Source organism: Phyllostomus discolor, chromosome 2 (assembly GCF_004126475.2).
Source record: "Phyllostomus discolor isolate MPI-MPIP mPhyDis1 chromosome 2, mPhyDis1.pri.v3, whole genome shotgun sequence".
NCBI classification, from domain to species: Eukaryota; Metazoa; Chordata; class Mammalia; order Chiroptera; family Phyllostomidae; genus Phyllostomus; species Phyllostomus discolor.
The window spans coordinates 117,529,304-117,544,837 of NC_040904.2; the positions used below are offsets into that span (position 1 = coordinate 117,529,304).

Consider the following 15,534-nt stretch of genomic DNA (forward strand, 5'->3'; position numbering starts at 1 on the left):
TTGTGGCCTCTTCTCATTTTGCCACACTCACACTGAATGTGTGAAAAAATTGCCTTAAAACCACTCAGCACATGGTTCCTATAGGGACTCCAGGCATGTGAACCCCACAGCAGCCAGTGTGGTGACACATGTGGGATCCCCTTTCTCAGAAGGTGTATCATCCCTGAAAACCAACAGACCACACTCTGTCTGCCACAAGTGCCTGCAGACAGCACAGTCAAAAGAAAGCTGGGCATAATGAGGCAATAAGAAGACCTGAGAAACCAGCCAAATTTCATGACCACTCCACCTTCCCACCTCTTGAACCAGTGAAGGGGACAGCAGAACCCTCTGTATTTCTTCCCATCTTGGGACTTCCAGACTGCAGCCAGTTTCACTTTGAGGTCAGAATAGAATCCTTCCTGTGTGACTCCCACCCCAGTTCCCTTTACCAGACTCTCCAAGTTTTCCCTTGAGGTGGCTCACATTTTTTAGACTGGAGAAAGCAAGATTTAACTCAGGGCTTTTCTTTCTGTCTTTAGGGCACTAAGATACATTACAAATAAAAGTAAAAATTACCTTAAAACCTCCCACAATGTTTTACCATAATACTGACTTTTTCTTATGTCTATTATATTGTTCTCACACTCTAGACAAGTGAAAATATTTTAAATAGATCTCCAAGGAGGTACTTTTAGTTCAGTATTTCTTTCAAATACCCTACCACCAATTGATGTTTAAGACATTCTACAATTGCTAAGAAATTAAAACTGCAAACTTAATGGTATAAACCTAAGCACTATCTTGCAGATATAAAAGCGTTAAGTGGATTTAAATGGTGAGGACACAGAGTTGCAGCTGTCATGTGGCAAATGCACTGGGCAATGAGGTCAGATGAACTTCATGGGGCTGAGACAGAGTGCCAAACAGGGAGGCAGAATCCCACTGCATCCTGCACCAGGGAGCTATGGAAGTGGTGTCCTTGTCCCTGTCACAGGCTGGGACCCACACGTCTGCACAGAAGTCAGACAGGAGTAGTGGGTCCATTGCAGGTGGCAGTGCTGTCACCCTCTGAGCCCAAACCCAGCCCTGCACCATGTCCCCATACAAATGTGGCGGGGAGTGTGAACCGCAAGTACACTTCTTAAGTCACATGCAGAGTCCTCCAATTAAAGAATGAGGTTAAATATTTAGATACAAATAATGTCTGTTTCTATGTAAGACAATCCTGTTACTAATAAGTATAAGGGTTATAAATAATTATTTCTTCCCCAAGCTCTTGAACTAAATTAGGTTTCTTTTAGCAGATACACTCTGTACTTTACTCAAAATACATTTTTTTCCTCCTGAAAAACTATAACACTGGAGGTGTGGGGTCTGAGTCCATGGGAAATGCAGCATGCCTCCCAGAGACAATTAATGGCAGTGACACATAGGAGCAGAAAAATCCATCATCAGATGACTCCATGTAACAGAGCATCTTTAAACAATGAATACTGGACTGGTGGTTTATTTTCGTTGCCTTTTTCACTATACCTGAGAGAATAGCTGGCCATCAGTTTCCAGAAACAGCAAGAAGTCCTGAGTGTTGACTCCCCACAGCCATGGCACCCAGGAAGTTGTTTCCGCTCTGCTTCCACTCTCAGCTGGAAACCACCTCCACTTCTGCCCCGTGCTCACCCCCACTTCCACCTCTACTCCCACTGGCCAGGCCTCTGCCCTCCATTCAGACCACCCCCACTTGGGCCGGCTGCTCACCCCCACTTCCACCCTCTACTTATCCCTGCTCTGCCATCCCTCAGAGTGTCCCTGCAACTGTCCTTACTGGCCAGCACAGCCTGCGCACCTGCACCAGCCTCCAGGCCTCACTGATGACCGCATATTGCAGGCGATTCAGGACAAAGCCGTCGACCTCCTTCAGGACCCTGACCGGGGACTGTCCAATCTTCTGCATCAGGGCGTAGGTCCTATCCACTGTAGCAGGGGCTGTCTCTGGATGCGGGACCAGTTCCACCAGTGGGACATAATATGGAGGATTCACCTTATGAGACACAGAAGGAGAGATGGTCAACCAAGCTCCAAAGTTTGGGCATCATTCTGTAGACCTAGCTCACCTATGTCATATGGTCAATTAGGCAGATTCCTTTCTGGGAAGGCCCCTTGGATTCAACAAACTTGAGAAACACAGTAGTTCACAATGGAGAGAGAAAAAAGAGGAACTCCAGCACCGGGCTATATGGTTTTGTTTAAAGAATCATGACCTCATAGGAGTTGAAATTTGGAGATTCAGATCACCATCCTATCCACTGCAGCCATTACCAAACCCCTGACTTCTAGGGGCTTTCAATGCTGTTAGCTGTGTAGAATTCACATCAACCCCAGCCACCCCTGCTAAGCCATGTCTTTCCAGGACAGTTACTGCAGGTCCTGCAACTCTATTGTATCCGTTAGAAACAACTGACAGCATCTTCCAAAAACTTGGCATTTCCTTAACTTTCCCATGTTGAGTCTTAAACATCATCCTCCCCAGTTGGACCTTACCTATAGATTGCACAGTCCCAGAACCCATCCATGGCGTTGACCTGGGTTCACAGTCCAGGACAGGAGGGCCTGTCCTGGTGAGCAGGCCATGACAGAAATGCATGTCTAGCCCAGCACTGAAACATTTGGCTTTGGTTTCCTTCCTTCCTTCCTTCCTTCCTTCCTTCCTTCCTTCCTTCCTTCCTTCCTTCCTTCTATCCTTCCTTCCTTCCTTCCTCCCTCCCTCTCTCCCTCCCTCCCTTCCTTCCTCCTTCCTTTTATTTAAGTATACTGTATTGATTATGCTATTACAGTTGTCCCATTTTTTCTCCCCTTTATTCCCCTCTGCCCTGTACCCTCCTACCTCCCACATCCCCCCACCCCCTGCCTTAGTTCATGTCCATGGATCATACATATAAATTCTTTGGTTTCTCCATTTCCTATACTACTCTTAACACCCCTATTTTGTTCCTATCGTGTATGCTTCTTATTCCCTCTACCCTTTCCCCCATTCACCCCCTCCCCTGCCCCCTCCCCACTGAAAACCCTCCCTGTGATGTCCATTTCTGTGATTCTGTTCCTGTTCTAGTTGTTTGCTTAGTGGTGTGTGTGTGTGTGTGTGTGTTTGTTTTAGGTTCAGTTGTGAGTGCTGTCATTTTACTGTTCATAGTTTTGGTCATTTTTTTCTTAGATAAGTCCCTCTAACATTCATATAATAAGGGCTTGGTGATAATGAACTCCTTTAACTAGACCTTGTCTGGGAAGCACTTTATCTGCCCTTCCATTCTAAATGATAGCTTTGCTGGGTAGAGTAATCTTGGATGTAGGTCCTTGCATTTCATGACTTGGAATACTTCTTGCCAGCCCCTTCTTGCCTGTAAGATTTCTTTTGAGAAATCCACTGATAGTCTTATGGGAACTCCTTTGTAGGTAACTGTCTCCTTTCCTCTTGCTGCTTTTAAGATTCTCTCCTGATCTTTAATCTTGGGTAATGTAATTATGATGTGGCTTGGTGTGTGCTTCCTTGGGCTCAACTTCTTTGGGACTCCCTGAGTTTCCTGGACTTCCTGGAAGTCTATTTCCTTTACCAGGTTATGGAAGTTATCCTTCATTATTTGTTCAAATAAGTTTTCAATTTCTTGCTGTTGTTCTACTTCTGGCGCCCCTATGATTAGGATGCTGCAATGTTTAAAGTTGTCCCAGAGGTTCCTAAGCCTCTCCTCATTTTTTAAAAATTCTTGTTTCTTCATTCTGTTCTGGTTGAATGTTTACCTTTTCCTTCTGCTCCAAATCGTTGATTTGAGTCCTGGTTTCTTTCCCTTCATTGTTGGTTCCCTGTATATTTCCCTGTATTTCACTTTTTATGGCCTTCACTTTTGCCTCTATTTTGTGACCATACTCAACCATTTCTGTGAGCATCCTGATTACCAGTGTTTTGAACTCTGCATCAGACAGGTTGTCTATCTCCTTGTCACTTAGTTCTTTTTCTGGAGTTTTGGTCTCTTCTTTCATTTGGGCTATATTGCTTTGTTTCAGCACACCAGTCTGGATGAATGTTTCTTCTTTAACTCCTTGGTTGTCAGACTTCCATGTAGTTCAACTTTTTTGGCAGTTCCGGTTGTTTTTTGTTTTTAAATTTGTTGTTGTCCTTCTTTTGGTTGTGTGAGGAAGCAAAGCATATCTACCTAGGCCTCCGTCTTGGCTGGAAGTCTGGCTTTGGTTTTCTTGGTTGACTTTGAATATTACCAAAGAATTATCAGATGTCTACACAGAGTATCACTTAATACAACCTGACTAGCCTCATGCACTGCAGCAAACTGTTTCCCAAGTGGTGCTTGTCAGTTTTTTCCCCCTCTACACATGGGTGAAAATTAGTAGAACCTCACATTACCAAATAACTACAAGAAGCTTCAATTTTAAAATGACACAACAGAAAAGGAAAAGAAAATATATTTCTCCTAGAACACTGTCTAGAGGAGGTGGGTGGTCCACACACAGCTATACTTCAAAGGCTCCTGCTCTTGGCTTATCCTGGTCACACTCCCTTAGCTCTCTTAGAAAGTGAGAGGCCCTGGCTGGGTAGCTCAGTTGTTAAGAGTGTTGTCCCAATACACAAGGTTGTGGGTTGATCCCCAGTCAGAACACATACAAGAATCAACTGATGAACGCATAACTAAGTGGACCAACGAATCGATGTCTTTCTTCCTCTCTCTCTCTCAAATCAATCAATAAATAAAAAGAGTGAGAGAGGATGGCACCTGTTTTCAAATAAATTAAATCAATGCCTCACTTGAGTCATTTGTCTCCTGTCTTAATCATTGAATTCTTATAAAAGACATTTCACCTCTGGCCTTTTTAAAGATTAGAATTATAAGAACTGGAAGCATGTCTATGTCAGATGAACTTTATGTCACTGTACAGCAGGGATGTTGGGGTCAGAATCTCTTCAGTGCTGTAAGCTTCATGTAGCAAAACACAGATGGAGACAAACAGGTAAAACACATTTTTACGTAATCTTTCTAGTTCCCTGTCTTCGTCCTCCTTGCAGGCTCTATGCCTGCCCATGCTCTCTCTGAGTCATGGTGCTCCAGGTTGCACTCTTGGCCTCCTAGGAGGACTTGTCAGGACATCAGTGCCACCACCAAGATGCTAGGACCTCACACAGAGCATACCTCCCACTCTAGGCCCACATTTACAATTGTTACTGGACTCTTTCCCTTGGACATGTCACAACCTGTCATAAATTAAACTCACACCCCTCCACCCCAACACATATTCCTCTTCTTAGTTTCCTGTCTTAATAAGAACACCCAACTTATTACCATGAGAAGCATCCTTGGTCCTTGCCTCTCCCTCACCTCACCCACTTCCCATCAGCGACAAAAGTCTTCTCAATTATATTTACATCCTCAAAAAATCATTCCCTCTGCTATATTTTTGGCTCAGGCCATCACTTCCAACTTGAGTTTTGGCACTCTCCTCTCCTCACTGGCCTCCCTGTAGGCTCACCCTCCCTGACCCTGGCAGGGTGACCCTTTGGAGCTATCAAATCCATAGGAATAGAAAGGCAAATGGTGGTTGCCAAGGGCTTTGGGAGGAAAATTGGGAGTGGTTTAATGGTGACAGAGTTTCAGTTTTCTAAGATGAAATGAGTTCTCTAGATGGACGGTGGTGATGGTTGCACAGCAGAGTGAATGTACTTAATGCCACTGAACTGAACACTTAAAATGGTTCAGATGGTAAATATTATGTTATGTGTATTTTATCACAGTGAAATTTTTTTGTAATTAAAAGGACGACCCTGATCATACTGCCTCCAGCACAGAGTCCTGCAGCAATTCCCCAGCACCCACTATAAATGCCACAGCTACACGGTTTGGCCCTTTGCTGTGTCCCCAGGCTCAAGCTGATAGGATGCTGGGAAAGGACCTCCAGAGGCCTAAGGTCATTCTTGCTACAGCACCTCACCCCGTGACAGGAAATTAATCCTTATTTCAGGCTCAGAGAAGGATCCTGACAATTATGACAGGTGCCCCTTAAATTTAATGTAGTACAGATAAGAGAAAGAAAAAAGAGAAAAAAACCAATGTAAGTGATTCCACTAAAAAGGAAAGAATGGCTACTTTCTGAAATGTTCTTCCCTTTCTGGTAGGGATGCAGGACAGGCTTTCTGCTGTCAGTCTACAAGGAAGATAGAGAAATAGGCCCCCAAGAAATGAGGAAAACAGTCCCAACTGGGTTGCTCAGTGGGTTGGAACATCATCTCGTACACCAAAATGTTGTGGGTTTGGTCCCCAGTCAGGGTGAGTACAGCAGAAAGCCAATCAATGTTTCTCTCTGCCTTCCTCTCTCTCAGTAGACATATCTTTAGGTGAACATTTAAAAAATTTTAAAAACAGAAGAAGAAGAAATGGGGAAAACAAAGGAGAAAAGAAGGTGATGTCTTTAAAGGTTAACCACAATGGTCCCTGTGCTGAGCCCTGTTGGAGGCACAAGAGGGGACTGTCTGAGAGCTCAGGTTGAGCTGGGCGGCACAGGGGCCCTTCTCCATTCACCTCATGAAAAGCCTTGCCAGAATCTGGAACCAAGCCGGAGGCATGTGATCGGGCGATAGCACAGCCCAGACACAGAGGGCTGTTTATTCTCTCTGCAGCCAATTAAAGAAGCTAACCTCACAGAAGAAAGGCAGGCTGACCCTTCTCCAGAAGATCCACTCACACCCCCACGGTGGGGGTACTACTGTCTAGGTGAATTCCTCCTCCTCTTACAACATGGGAGCAAAAACAAAAGGGTTCTTGCTTATAGGTAGTTCAGAGGAATTCGTCTCTCAGTACTTTGATAATTTAGATAGTGAAGTCCTTTCATCAGTGACAACCACCTACCTTCTGAATTTGCCCTATACAAAGCGAAAAAAAAAGGCAGCCCACATGGCCAGGAAGCTGGAAATCTGGAACCGGCAGTGCTGTGCAGTGTGTGGGACACATAGACACATGCACCCTCCACACGCGGCAACTCCAGAGCGGAGTGTTCCAGTGATCACCACATGAAGACAAACAGGCTCAGGGTGAGAAGGGAGACTGGGGCAGAGAAGGCGTATGCATGGCAGGGAGTGCTGGATAGGGGCACCCTGGGCACCTGTGCAGGCCAGCCTGATTAAGTCCCAGCAGTGGTCCAGCTCTATCTAGCCTGGTACTGAGGTCAAAGCTATGCCTTTGGAAGCTGCTCCCACTCAGGGCCAAAATCCCCGTGGGCCAACATGTGTCCTTCCAAGGCAGCAGCAGGGCAGCATTGAGAGCACTGGGTGCACTCACGAGGCCCCATAAGCCCCATGGGACCATCACATCCCCAGCCGGAATAAGGAAGGAAAACGAGAAAACCTTTATAAAGTATGGCTGAAACCCTCAGTGCAAACATGAGCTGTTTGTGTGGAATCTGATATAGATTCTAAGCACCAAGAGACTGTACCATACTTGACCTCAGACAGTCACTAGCAAATATTGCCCCGCTGCCAAGTGGCCATCCCCAAACCCTCTACACTTCTGCAGGGAGACAGGAAGATAGGGAAAGGAAGCATAAAAACATCAGATAGCAAGAATTTTGGGACCTGGAGAATGGCTGTATTATCGTCCCTCTGTACTTGTTACTTTTCCCCCTGTAAATATCATTTTCAACTACTTCAGAGCCGAGAGAGTACAACCCCCCACCAGTGCTGAGATGCCCACCAGAAAGGCGCCCACGAGAACATGTGTGATGTGGAAACTCGCTGGCAGGTGGCCCTTCTGCAGAAGGGTGAAGGCAGCAGTCTTTCAGGGAATGAAAAAACTTCCTCTTCCTTTATCCTCCGTGCAGAGGAGTGACAGAGCAGGGAGCTGAGGGTAGTGGCCTGTAAGCTGCCACTCTGAGCCACTTCTGTCTGGCCAGCAAAGCTGAACAGAAAACCCTGTAGCTCCTCAAAGGTCACCAATGGTTCTGGGTTCTGTAGGTACTGCCAGGCTAGCTAAGACTGAAATGTCCAAGATGCTTTTTGTCCTTTCCAGAGGTCAGTGAAATGATCAAAAGGTGGGTGACACCAGCACAGAAGAAAAAAGGGATAAAATTCTGAAGAAGGTCAACCTGGGTAATTTGATTTGCTTTAGTGATCTCAGTTTCAGTTTAAAATAATTTATAAAAGTAATGAGAGATTAGTTTTTACAATGAGATCTGGACTGAGTTTGATTATGCTGTTTGTCTTTGATTAAATAAGTAAAACCAAGCAATATTGGAATGGTATGAAGGAGAGAAATACCATTCGTATTCAATAGCTACTGACTGAGAGATACTGGTCAGAGGTGACATGCTGCTGGGAAAGAAGAAGGTAAGTAAGGCACGAGCTCACCCACTGGTAGTTTAAAATTGAACTATTTTTTATTTAAGTGTAGTTGGTATCCAATCGCATATTGGTTATATTAGTTTCATGTGTACAAGATAGTGATTCAATATTTTTATACCTTACAATGTTATCACCCCACTAATTCTGGTAGCTATCTGTCACCATGTAAACTGATCACAATATTATGACTATTTTCCCCCTCACCTTGTTCACCTACCCCCCACTCTCCCCCTCTGACAACCACCGCTTTGGTCTCTGTTCCTTTGAGTTTGTTTTTTTGTTTGTTCATTTGTTTTGAAATCATATGGTATTTGTCTTTCTCTGTCAGACATATTTCACTTAGCATAATACCCCCTAGGTCTATCCATGCTGTCGCAAATGATCTCAGTTTTTACAGTTGGTAATTTTCCACTGTATATGTGTAACCATATCTTCTTTATCCACTCGTCTATTGATGGGCACTTAGGTTGTTTCTATATCTTGGCTGTTGTAAATAATGTTACAATGAACACAGGGGTGCACATATCTTTTCAAATTAGCAGTTTGGATTTCTTTGGGTAAATACCTAAAAGTGAGATTGCTGGATCATTATGTTAGATCTATTTTTAATTTTTTGAGATATCTCCATATTGCTTTCCACAGTGGCTGCACCAGTCTGCATTCCCATCAACAGTGCACTAGGGTTCCCCTTTCTCCACATCCTCACCAGCACTTGTTTGTTGCTTTATTGATGACAGCCATTCTGACAGGTGTGGGATGCTATCTCATTGTGATTTTGATTTGCATCTCTCTGATGATTGGTGACACTGAGTAAGCCCTGTCAAAGGATTTAGGAGGTATTTTCTGAACAATTTGATTCAGTTGTTTTTCTAAACTGCCTCAGAAATAATAACACTGGTTAAACGTTATAAGCTTTCAAGCAAGAGTCTTGAATTTCAATGAAGCACTTGAGTAACAATGTAGTAAGTGGTTTCTGGTTTCTAAGGGTTTTTATGGACATACAATTGTCCCAGAAGCAAAGACTGGGAATGCTTCGTGGGACATGGTCTTTAGGTCCTGTTGGTGCTAATTCACATGTACTTAATAGTAAGTGAATGTAACTGGTTTTATTTTATGTTCTATGGGTCTAAGTCTCCTTATGTCATAGTCACTCTTCACACTTTGCGTTATACTTCTGTAAAAGGACATTCTGAACCACACAGTCCTATAAGTGGTGGTCCAAACTGTCCCTTCTTGCAACATACAAAATCTAGCCTGCATCTGTGACTCACTCTTTTCATTTACCCCCTTGAGCCAACCCAGGACCTCCTGACTCTAAACTACCCTTTCCCAAAAAGAACTTCCCTGCTCTCAATTCCATGGTTCCCAGCCTCTCCTGGGGTCAATCATGCATGGAATGCTGTCCCAGGCTCTGTGAAGTGGCTACCCCTCTCTGAGCCACCTTCAGGCTACCCTCCAAAGGCAATGTCTGCACCATATCACCACACAGCTCTATACCTGAGCCAGTCCCAGTTCCTCAGAGTAACTCTGTTTCTCTACAAGCCAACTCTTCCCATTTTTCCCTCTGGCTTCCCAAGTACATATGCTCTTCCAGTCCAACTGGTGCCCCTCACAATTCATCACACCCTGTACTTGTTCTTGGCCTAGGGTCTTTCTTACACTCTTTGCCAGACTCAAACATTCTTCTCTCTCATAGGCCCAACCAGACAATATATGGTCTGCCCAGCCTCAGACCCAGCCTCTTGGTGTAGCCTCTCCCAAGCTTTAACCTCCAATGGCCTGAAGGTGCTAAACTGCCATACTTCCTGTACTGTCATACTTCTGATGACTTGAGCTGAGCTAGCTTTTCTGTTCTAACAGATCATCTGGGTTCTCCAAGGTTATACTGAGGTTACAGTTGGGACTCAAACATCCATCAAGTGATCCATGACTCCCCTTTCTGATTGCTCACACTAACACATTAATCTCAACATGTATTGAGTGCTTGCATGGCAACTTAAACTCATTACCCAATACGCCTCATAATGCAGGCCTAGTTAATAAGCTTGTCCAGGTAATTACAACAATGGGTTGGGACCAACAAGAAGGAGGGGTTCCTGCTGAACCAAAATCTGAGAAGTGAGACTCAGAACCTGTGTTTTAGCAAAACTCATCTTACACAGTAAACCACACAGTACAAGTGACAGGTCTATAAAATCCTACTCAGTGTATACATTATTGTAATGTGGACTTTTTCTTTGGTAGGGGAATTATTAGTTCAGTATTTCTGCTCCTTGGCTGAACAGTAAAGTATTTGAGGGCAAAAGTCTGTAACGATTGCTCGTTCTGCCCCACTATGCATTAGATATGCAGATATAATACAAAATATTTTTGGATAAAGTTCTTTTTAAAAGTGCTGATATTGTACAACTCCCTATACTAAAAACCATTAAATTGTACAATTTGAATTCTGTGGTATATGAATTGTATCTCAACAAAATAGTTAAAAAATACTAGTGGATTAAACAAAATGTATTGTTCCCCTAAACCAGAATGAGATGCGCTCAATCTCCAGGTTTGACATACTCACAGGATGAGCCACGAGGCACTGCTTCACGTGCACCAGCCCTGCAAACAGCTTGGAAGGCAAGAGGCATGAGGTAGAGCTGCTGAGGATCACGCCGTCACCAATGATTCCATCTAACTGAGCAAAAATCTTCTTCTTCAGTTCCAGGTCTTCTGGAACACATTCCTGACAAGGACATACACAGATGACTACTCATGACCACTGCACTCAGGCCCCGAGCAACACATCTCAAGTTCTAGTCATTCCACAACTGAACCAATTAGAAACGCCACAAGCAACTTTTAAGAAAAAACAAAAAGATGCCCCCAAATATGGTAAATTTTCATAACTCTGGAAACTGGGTGATGCCTATAAGGGAGTTGTATTGTCTAGTTCTGTGACCTAGCAATTTCATATCTCGGTATTTATCCAAAGAAATACCAAACACTAATTTAAAAAGATAGATGCACCCAATGTTTGTTGCAGCATTGTTTATGATAGCCAAGATATGGAAGCAACCTGGGTATCCATCAATAAATGATAAAGAAGATGTGGTACATACATACTGTGGAATATCATGCAACAATAAAAAAGAATGAAATCTTGCCATTTGTGACAACATGGATGGACACAGAGGGTATTAAGTGGAAGCAATCAAACAGAAAGACAAATACCATGATTTCACTTATATGCAGAATCTAATCATGAAAAGAATTAAATAAGCAAAACAAAAGCAGACTCATAGATACAGAGGATAGATTGAGAGTTGCCTGATGGCAGGGCTGCTGGGTGAATGGATGAAAAAGGTGAAGGGATTAAGAAGTATAAATTGATAGTTACAAAACAGTCACGAAGACATAAAGTACAGCATAGGGAATACGGTCAATAATATTGTAGTAACTATGTATGGTATCAGGTAAAGCTAAGAGTATTGAGGGGACCACTTCACAAGTCATATAAATACGTAATCACTATGTTGTACACCTGAAACTTATATAATATGGTATGTCAACTGTAATTGAAAAGTAAATTTAAAAAAATTAAAATTCTCATGATAAAAAAGTCCTTCAACTACATGTAGAAGGAAAGTCTACAAACAGAACACAACTCAGCACCTCAGGCAAAGTGCTGTGAACATCAGTGGTATCATCAGCACATTTTCCCCTATCTGTCATCTTCATAAGATGAACAAATGTGTTACATCCATAATTCCCCAAATGCTACTTGAGCACCTATAATTCATTGGAAATCCTTTGGAAAAAATCTTAAATAAAGAGCTAAAATTACTTGAATAGGGTTTGGGAAAGAGGATAGAGACACAAACTTGGATTAAATGTTGCAGATAACAACCATGCTGAAATTCTCATCATGTGCAAAGCTGGGGTGAGAGAGATGACACTGTCAAACAGCCAGTGCCAGCCCCCAATAAGGCATGTTCCTGGGATCGGGATGCCTGCAGTGGAGCCCTTCCTCAGAAGCAAGCAGCACAGAAGAAGGGTGTTCGCTGTTTCAATCCTCCAAGTACTAGAGGCATCTTTCTCTGCCTGCCACCAATAGCTCTGGGAAATCTCACCAGGGGCCACTCCATACAAAACGATCCCCACTCACGTGGGGGGAACAGGCCCAGCAGGGGGACATGACTATTCCCAACACTTCCTGGTGAATTTAAGACCATGGTTCTCAGTATGGTTCATGACAATCAGCACCAGAATCAACAGCGTTTGTTAAAATGCATATTCTCAGCACCTGTTTCCCATACTCCCCACCAGACCTACTGAATCGGAGTCTCTTGGGGTGGGGCCCAGGCATCTGCATTTTTATCAAACATTCTACAATTTTTGTCCCTTAACAAAGTTTGAGAGACAGTATTCTGAGGTGTGGGTCCAAAATGCGGTGTGCTACCAAATAAATCCTCAGGACTCTGTCCTCTCTCCTCCCACATGCAGGGACTAATCAAGTATGCCCTGGTTAGTGTGTTAGCACTGTGGTAGTAGAAACAGCATAAACACTAGCAGATAACCAGAAGTGTGCAAGAGTAGAAGTGAAATACTGAAGTACTACTAGGAATTGTATCAAAACCTCCCTTAAGCTCCAGCTGGTGTAGCTCAGTGGATTAAGCATGGGCCTGTGAACCAACAGGTCGCCAGTTCAATTCCCAGTAGGGGCATATGCCTGGGTTGTAGGCCAGGTCCCCCAGGGGCATGCAAGAGGCAACCACACACTGACGATTCTCTCCCTTTCTTTCTCTTTCCCTTCCCCTCTGTCTAAAAATAAATAAATAAAATCTTCAAAAAAATTGATTTTTAAAAAACCTCCCTCAAAAATAAAGAAAATATTTTTAGGTCTGATTTAATAATATGCAAGAGTTAATAATAATATCTAATGTTTTTAAAATCAGCTGTGTAAATATTATGACATGAATTCCATTTCTATATCATCTACCAGATTTTAAAATTTAACTCAAAGGGTAGGGCATCAATATTGTGTTTGTTTATACTTTTAAAAATATAATCAAAGCATGTGAAATTTTATTAAGAACAAAAGGTCATAACAGCACCACATCTGAAAGACAGGGAAAATGTAGTCATTTAAGAACTGTAAAGCACATTGTGTTACATCCTCTTATCAAAAGGGAAAAAAGGCTACAGTAGCTGGCTGGTTGTATTGAGTAATTCCTGGATCAGTTAAGTGTGCAAGCTGGTTAAGTTTAAATGGAGCCTTGTAGTAAAGCCAGAGACTATGAATGATGCAGATACTGTGTAAGCTAATAAAAGGGCCCTTTGTAAATGGCTTTATTGTGAGCCCATCATGCAGCTTCTCCCTTGAAACTCTATGCCTTTCTTCAGATTGTTTGATTATCAAAGAGGCAAGAAAACTTGAACCAGAAGAAACTTAAACCTGCTTCAGTGAGTTATGTAAGGCGTTTTTTTAACAGCACATTGGCTTAAAGTTTTGTTGTTGTATTTAATAGTAACCCAATTGTGGTGAATTTGCTGAGCTAGTGTTATGATGCCTTCCTCATCCATGTCAAGTTCATTTCCACTCTTCATTTGGGAGCTGATCCCCCTTTGTCTGAGAACAGGTGTCTGACACTCTGGTAATCAGGACCAACATCACTTTCAGTGATTATAAAGCTAAGAGAGGCTACAGGCATTCTCTCTGTCCTGAGGGGGTGAGGAGGAAAGGCAGGGAGAATATCAAACACGGTGGCTAACAGCCTAGCAGCACAGTAGCCTTGCTCTGTATAAACCACAGCAACTCCATCAGTGAGAACACCCCACCCAACCCACATGCATTCTTGACTTAACAGTGTCTTTCAGGGTCCTTTCTAGAGAAACCACCAAATGCGAAGTATTAGCAAAAGCTCTGTAACTTTGGAAGGCAATTAGCCAGACTTTGCTTAATTAAACTCTGACAGCACTTTCAAAGCAATGACTATTATTTGTTTGTATTTTGTTTGTTTTGAGGTGGGAGGGAAATGATATGCTCATGCAAAACTCCTCTGGTGGCATGCTCCAATTCTGACAACACAAAACCAAACTTTGGGGGTAATGAAAAGATGTTGTACCTTCCCAAATATCACATCAATTGGAGCTCACCCATGCCAGGCAGCATCAGATGATTAAAAAAGGTGGGGCTGAGTTTAAACACTCTTTTTTCCCTTCCCATATTGAAAGGAACAAATTGAATGATGGTATTATAGGTACTTACATATATTTTAAAAAGTAAATCATTTATAAATGTCCTGTTTTATTATCAGTAAAGCTTACCTGTGACAGCACTCAGCTCATTAGGGCTCTTTCAGGAAAGCAGCAGGGAGGACCACAGTCAGCCAGCCCTAGATCACTCCCAGAAAGGAAGTGCTGGGTAAGAACTCATGTCTGAGCTTTACCCACTTGCTGTGCAACAACATACATTTTCCAAAATAAATATTTTCATGGGGAAAATGAAATTTTATTGATTTTCTAAAAATCAATTCAGGCATTTTAGATATGCATCCTGTTGCTAGAAAATCTACATTCACTATCTGGAAGCAATCTTCAGTGTGCTTTCCAGAAAGAAAGAAAAACTAAATTAGAAGACTTTAGTACCGAAGGTATTTTACATGCAAAGAAGTCTATTAGCCGATTGCAGGGAGAAGACATGGCAAGAAAATAAAACATGAGCTCAAATCCTGTTGTAGTCATGGCAAAGGGCAAGTCTTTCTCAAGTTGAAGATGGAAGTGTTCCACATGATAAAGTCTGTCTGTTAGCACTAATTAAACCTCTGGCTTCAATCTGTCTAATCATCACCAGCAGTCTCTCATCACTATTTCTTCCAAGAGCACAATCTTAAAAGTCTATCAGATTAATAGACTGTTATGACTATACTTCTTAAGAGGCAAACACGTTAACTACAAAAACAAAGGCAAATCTTGCTCTAGAAGGAAAAGTATGTGTTAAGGAAAAAGAAAGTGAAACAGCACAAGGTTTTAATATCACAGACGATAAACTGCACTATGCCCTGACCAGAGGCCATTTATTTCCTTAAAAATCAAAATAAAGTTTTTAAAATTGTATATTATAATCCTAAACAGAGTTCTATAACAATATAGAACAAATTGTACCCAATCAAGTGAGA

General features: G+C 42.6%; 1 protein-coding gene across 2 annotated transcripts in view; it reads right to left on the bottom strand.

The window, feature by feature from the left end:
* CRYL1 (crystallin lambda 1) overlaps positions 1-15,534 on the bottom strand; it is a 135,739-nt gene that overhangs the window by 24,468 nt on the left and 95,737 nt on the right. For both annotated transcript variants that reach the window (XR_004901441.1, XM_028532379.2), the window contains exons 4-5: positions 10,938-11,099; positions 1,826-2,020 (exon numbers count right to left, since the gene is read on the bottom strand). Coding sequence is in view for 1 of the 2 variants with exons in the window: in XM_028532379.2 (XP_028388180.1) it covers positions 1,826-2,020; positions 10,938-11,099 (357 nt within the window). In the remaining variant the exon portion in view is untranslated. The remainder of the gene's footprint in view (positions 1-1,825; positions 2,021-10,937; positions 11,100-15,534) is intronic.